The sequence below is a fragment of the Etheostoma cragini genome, chromosome 8, assembly GCF_013103735.1.
Source record: "Etheostoma cragini isolate CJK2018 chromosome 8, CSU_Ecrag_1.0, whole genome shotgun sequence".
NCBI classification, from domain to species: Eukaryota; Metazoa; Chordata; class Actinopteri; order Perciformes; family Percidae; genus Etheostoma; species Etheostoma cragini.
The window spans coordinates 154,998-161,943 of record NC_048414.1 but is presented as its reverse complement, the minus strand read 5'-3'; the positions used below and the strand labels follow the sequence as shown (position 1 = coordinate 161,943).

The window sequence follows — 6,946 nt, the reverse complement described above, 5'->3', positions numbered from 1 at the left end:
TTGTAGAGCAGTGCATTTCTACAGACTCATTAAAACAGTGGGGAAGGCGTCTTGTAGAGCAGTGCATTTCTACAGACTTATTAAAATAGTGGAGAAGGTGTCTTGTAGAGCAGTGTATTCCTACAGACTCATTAAAACAGTGGGGAAGGCGTCTTGTAGAGCAGTGCATTTCTACAGACTTATTAAAACAGTGGGGAAGGCGTCTTGTAGAGCAGTGTACTTCTACAGACTTATTAAAACAGTGGAGAAGGTGTCTTGTAGAGCAGTGCATTTCTACAGACTTATTAATATAAGATATAAGATATAAGATATTTACTGATGGAAAGTCATTTTCTGATACTTCTGATTAAATGTACCTAAAGTGAAAAAGAACATTGAATATAAGTTTATTATTATGAAGTTGTTGGGGCTTCCTTTTAGCAAAGCATAATATATAATAATATGGGGCTGCATCAACAGAGAAACACAGAAGCAGAATGTTCTTGTCTTCGTGAGGAATAATCTAATGTATGAAAACATTTCTTGCAAATAACAAGATGCTTAGTGCAAGGTAACATATTCATTTTATTTAGGAAAATAGTGAAGTAAAAGTGAAAGTTTCCAGAAAAATAATAATGAAGTAATGTACAGATGAGTGTACGGTGTAAGAAGGAGAAGTACCGCAGGCCGCTGATGGCTCTATTATATCTCTATTTTTATTATCCGTTTTATATTTTCCCATTATGAGTACTTACTTTTTCAATATTATTTATATTTTAGATAGATGCTTTCTTCATCCGGTTAGGATACGGTCTTGCTACCTCATCGGTAGCAAGACAAGCATAACACTACCCACACGTACACACACATACACACACATATACACACATATACACACATATACACACACATATACACAAACACACAAATACACACATATACACACATATACACACATATATACACACACAAACACACACACACATATATACACACACATCGCACATACATAAGAATAAATTTAAAAGTAAAAAAGAAAATTTAAATAGGCATTTGTGAGTTTTTCTGACCTGTGAGCAGCGACAGGTTGCTGCTCTCCCCGTCCGTCCTGGAAGCCACGGTTACCCGGTGGCGGGTTCCGGGGTCCAGCCCGGAGATCCGGCAGCTGAACCCGGTCCGGGACTCTCCGTCCGGGTCACAGGCCACGAACGGCAGCGCGTCGTCTGACGACGCGCTGAAGTTACAGGACACACCAGCGGTGCTGAACGTCACCACGGCAACGCCAGAGACCATGCTGACCGCCGTGACGTTTACGGAGCAGCGAGAGGCCTGCAACAGGAAGTGACATAATCAAAATATATTCCATTAACATCTCAAGCCTTGACTTGATTTGCTGATTTTGCCAAGAGCTGGTGTGGTGACGTCTACTACTGATTGATTGATTGATTGATTAATATCTTTACTTTGAACATGGAAATAAAAATAAATCAGCAATGAAAAACTATTAAACCACAAAATAAAACGCAATTATGCTCAGTACTTAAAAGCCTTGTACAGTGTGTACACATGCAAAAAGGATTAGGAAGGAGTAAAACTTATGTACTCCTACTCCTTTATACCCTATAAAATAAATTAGCTAGAAAATAATGAGTCTACAGAGATAATAAATCTATTATCAATAAAATGTATATTCAAAAGTTCTATTCACATTCATCTATTTACCCATACACAATATTAATACACATAGACATATTACAAATGATTCAATATATCCAACATGAGCTCATGTTAATGAATGCACTTTTCTCTGTTTTCTGAAGACACTTTACATATTGGGCGGGTCAAGACCGCTCTATAATTTACAGATTGGGCGAGTCTAGACCGCTCTATAATTTACAGATAGAGCAGGTCTAGACCGCTCTATAATTAACATATTGGGCGGGTCTAGACCGCTCTATAATTTACATATTGGGCGGGTCTAGACCGCTCTATAATTTACAGATTGGGCGAGTCTAGACCGCTCTATAATTTACAGATTGGGCGAGTCTAGACCGCTCTATAATTTACAGATAGAGCAGGTCTAGACCGCTCTATAATTTACAGATATAGCAGGTCTAGACCATGTGTGCCTCCAGACCTGCATCCATCGTCCCCTTCGAGCTCTCAGCTGGTGGAGTTGGGGGTCAAAGAGGATCTGAATGCTGTTTCTGATCATGGTTTAACGGTACCGATCAGATTTCTGCCTCTCAGTCACACTGATCCACTACTGGGACTCTGGGACTTGGACTGTGAACAGAGGCCAACCCCCCACCCTGCTTCCTTCCTGCCCCCCCCAACCCAAACTGAGCCTGTCCATCAGAACCAAATATTGTTCTGCGGGAGTTTTCCAATCAGGAAGCAGCACCAGAGATGCTATTAATAGAAAAAGTTCACATTTGGAGAAATAATCTGTTCAGAGAATAACAACTTCATGAAGGATAACTTCAATAGGTCTCTAGCTGGACCCTATGTTTCCTAATACACAAAGAACAAAAAAAACACAAATAAATGAATAAATATATAAACCGAGGCTGTTTTAGCAGCAGGAATTAATTGGCCCACGTGTACACAAAGACATAAAGTCTGGACATTTTAATAGGGATTTAACTATATATGGACATTTTACCATTTTAACATTTTAACAGGGATTTAACTATATATCTTTAAATGTTACAGTACAGTTATGGCTGATAATAATAACAGGTAAACAGATAGAGCAGGTCTAGACCTGCTCTATCTGTAAATTATAGAGTGGTATAGACCTGCTCTATCTGTGGTTTCTGTATCAGTGATTTAGTTTATAACATTAAATGTAGATTGAAATGTTAAGCAGCAGTAATGCTTACAGGTGGAGGGGGGGCTGATGCAGGAGTCAGGGTTGGAGAAGTAGATGTAGTCCGAGGAGCCGTGGTCCTTCTGGTTGTTGTGGTTGGAGCTGCATGCGTTGTTCTTCTTCTCGTTGGGGCTACAGTTGTTGAAGTTGTAGGTGGTGTTGTTGGTTCAGGCATGGTTGTAGGTGTTGTTGTGGGTTCATGCATGGTTGTAGGTGTTGTTGTGGGTTCAGGCATGGTTGTAAGTGTTGTTGTGGGTTCAGGCATGGTTTTAGGTGTTGTTGTGAGTTCATGCATGGTTGTAGGTGTTGTGGGTTTGGGCATGGTTGTAGGTGTTGTGGGTTTGGGCATGGTTGTAGGTGTTGTGGGTGTTATGGTGAGTTCAGGCATGGTTTCGGGTGTTGTAGTGGGTTTGGTCATAGTTGCGGGTGTTGTAATGGGTTTTGTAATGGTTGTGGGTGTTGTAGTGGGTGTTGTAATGGTTGAGGGTGTTGTAGTGGATGTTATAATGGTTGTGGGTGTTGTAGTGGGTGTGGTAATGGTTGTGGGTGTTGTAGTGGGTGTGGTAATGGTTGTGGGTGTTGTAGTGGATGTTATAATGGTTGTGGGTGTTGTAGTGGGTGTGGTAATGGTTGTGGGTGTTGTAGTGGGTGTGGTAATGGTTGTAGGTGTTGTTGTGGGTGTTATAGTGGGTGTTGTTCTGGGTTTGGGCATGGTTGCAGGTGTTGTAGAGGGTGTGGAAATAGTTGTGGGTGTTATAGGGGGTGTTGTAGTGGGTTCGGTCATGGTTGTGGGTGTTGTATTGGGTGTTATAGTGGGTGTTGTTGTGGGTTTGGGCATGGTTGTGGGTGTTGTAGTGGATGTGGTAATGGTTGTGGGTGTGTTTTTCAGACTCGTGGGTGCCAGTGTTGAGGTGGAAAGTCCAGTAGACATGGTCCCGGCTTTTGGAGAAGTTCGTGGAGCTCCATCAGTCTCAGTGCATGCTGGGACTCTACTCTGAATGGTAGAAACTGTCCACAGCATCGCAGAAACTGTGGCTGAAGTTTGGGAAACGGTCGACAGGGCTGAGGGTGGATATTTCTCCATGATCGATGGAGATGTTGTAGGAACGTAAGCAGTCGAAGGTGGACGTGTAGTTGTGGAGGATGCAGGGGAATGGTTCTGGTCAGCCGGTAGATGGGTTGTAGAACTTGAATCTTGGTTTGACTCTGTGTCAGCCGGTAGATGGGTTGTAGAACTTGAATCTTGGTTTGACTCTGTGTCAGCTGGTAGATGGGTTTTAGAACTTGTTTCTTGGTTTGACTCTGTGTCAGCCGGTAGATGGGTTGTAGAACTTTTATCTTGGTTGGACTCTGTGTCAGTAGCCAAAGAGGTGAGTAGGAGAGTTTTGGCGTTGGTCTCTGATGTAAATGTGGAGGAAACCAGAGTCCCAGCTGCAGATTCAGGATGGCTTCTGATGGAGGAGGAGGAGTGGGCATCCTTCCTGAGCTGAAGAACATTTTCAGGTGTCGAACTCTGCGATATGTGTGTTGAACTCTGCGACACGTCATTCAAAGTCTCCGATAAGTGTGTCGAACTGTCTGACACATCTGCCAAAGTCCCCGATATGTCCGGCCAACTCTTCGATACGTGTTTCAAACTCTTCAATACGTCAGTCGAACTCTCTGATAAATGTGTCAAACTCTCCGATGCATCCATCACAGTCCCCGATACATCTGTCAAACTCTTTGATACTTCTGTCAAACTTTCCGGACTCTCCGATACAACTGTTGGACTCTCTGAACTTTCAGAAATGTATGTTGAGCTCTCCGAACTCTTAAAAATTTCAAATGTGTCCGACATATTCTTCGAACTCTCAGATACATCTGCTGAACTCTTCCATCTCTCAGATACATCTGCTGAACTCTTCCATCTCTCAGATACATCTGCTGAACTCTTCCATCTCTCAAGTACATTTGCTGAACTCTTGTAACTCTCAGATACGTCTGTCGGACTTTTCAAACTTTCCCATATATCTGTCGAACTCCTTGGCACGCCCCTCAAACTTACCGATACGTCTGTGGATCGCTTAGTCATGAATGCATCCGGCCTGGAGGAGACAAAATGGCCGCCATTTAAAGTCGACAGCTCTGAGACTGAAGTAGAAACCTCAGGACTGGAGTCTGTAGTCAGCGACCTCCTGGTCCAAGGGTTGCTTCTGTCAGTCACATGCGTTGAAGCTCCGTCAGCCATGGAACTGGTGTGCTGTCTGGTCTGGTGGTTTTTTCCTGAGTCCGATAATTGCTCGTTAGAGACGGTTAAGGCAGGTGGTGTGACGGTGTAGACGGTGCTGGAGAGTCCCAGGGGTTTACGGGTGGAGGAGTCAAAGATGGTGGAGACAGCGTCTGAAAGATGAAGAGGAAAGCTTTTGATTAAATGGCAACAAAAACACTAGACTAGAAGACTTGGTTCGAGGGCCAATGCTGCCTTCACTTGCCCTCAATGGTTCTATTTCCTGGGATCAAGTTATAGACCTCCGGGACATCCTCTAGACCCCCCAGCAAGAGCCTCTAGCCCCCCCAGTAAGAGCCTCTAGCCCCCCAGTAAGAGCACACCCCCCATGTAGGCTGAGTCTTGCAGCGGCCAGGGTTCGAATCCGTCGAAAAAAAGTTAGAGCCCTCCTTTTCCAGGACAACCTGTGCAATCAAGAGGACGCTGCAGGGTGTTGCATGACTGTATGAACTTTGACATTTTTGATATCACAAATACCTATAATGTGCAAGACATTTTCCCTAAGTCTTAGCAGTCCAGGGAAAAAATATATTTCGTACTCGTATATTTTTACTCGTTGTAAAGGTCTAAGAAGAACTCGTTGTAAAGGTCTAAGAAGTCCTCGTTGTAAAGGTCTAAGAAGTCCTTGTTGTAAAGGTCTAAGAAGTCCCCGTTGTAAGGTCTAAAAAGTCCTTGCTGTAAAGGTCCAGATCTTATCTTTAATATTGCTGAACCATCCGACTGAGGCTGGATGGAAGCTACATGGAGATATCGGTTATTGCTTTATTTGATTTATGGATTCATAATGGTCCAGGTGAGATTACAAACGATGATGAAACGGCAGATTTTTCCACACAAAGGAAGTCTCTGCACACGTTCTTTTGGTTTTGTAAACGTTCTTCGTCTTTAAATGAAATTAACATTTTAAGCCTTGACATCCACCTTTTTGTTTCCAAATCAAAACGTTCTGACAGGAACTAGAAAAGAGTTTTTGGATCCAAACCTTGAGGGAAGGCGGATCCTGTGTGTCTCATAGTTCCAGGATTTTATTATTCTCAGTGTGAGGAGAAGGAACGCTGCTAGCTGAGACTGGGACAGGAAGAGGAAGATCACCCAATGTGTGCAGGGACGTCCTCAACTTCCACAAATCAGAACAAGGAACCACGGAATCAGACCGAAGAGTAGCCAGTACTCAGTGGTGGAAAGTAACTAAGTATATGTACTCCAGTAATTAATGATCTTAAGTCCAGATGTTGAGGTACTTGTACTTTACTTACATTTAAAATAGCAAAATAGCATCAATTAAAAAGTTTAAAAAAAACACCACAGCTATCTAAGCTACAAGATTGTTTACGTATATATATATATATATACTATATACACAGTATATATATATATATATATATATATATATATATATATATATATATATATATACACAGAAATGTGTGTATGTGTGTATATACATATATATATATATATGTGTGTGTGTGTATGTGTGTGTGTGTGTTTGTGTGCATGAAAACCTCATAACAATTAAAACCACAAGTGCAATAGTGCAAAAGAATAGGAGAATAAAATTATCAGATTCTAATATTGATTTATTTTGTCTTACTGAAACCTGGCTGGGTGATGGAGAATATGTTAGTCTAAATGAATCCACCCCCCCCAGTCATATTAATACTCACATTCTTTGAGGCACAGGCCGAGGAGGTGGAGTGGCAGCCATCTTGGATTCTAGTCTACTAATCAGCTCTAGACCTAGACTGAATTATAACTCATTTGAAAGTCTTGTTCTTAGTCTTTCACCCAAGTTGGAAATCAATGCAACCAGTTCTATTTGTTAT

At 42.0% G+C, this 6,946-nt stretch overlaps 1 protein-coding gene across 1 annotated transcript in view; it reads left to right on the top strand.

Annotated features, from left to right (window-relative positions):
* LOC117948947 (receptor-type tyrosine-protein phosphatase beta-like) overlaps positions 1-6,946 on the top strand; it is a 43,792-nt gene that overhangs the window by 16,572 nt on the left and 20,274 nt on the right. Inside the window, exons 17-18 of the mRNA XM_034878918.1 lie at positions 1,060-1,320; positions 3,741-3,801. Coding sequence (XP_034734809.1) covers positions 1,060-1,320; positions 3,741-3,801 — 322 coding nt within the window. The remainder of the gene's footprint in view (positions 1-1,059; positions 1,321-3,740; positions 3,802-6,946) is intronic.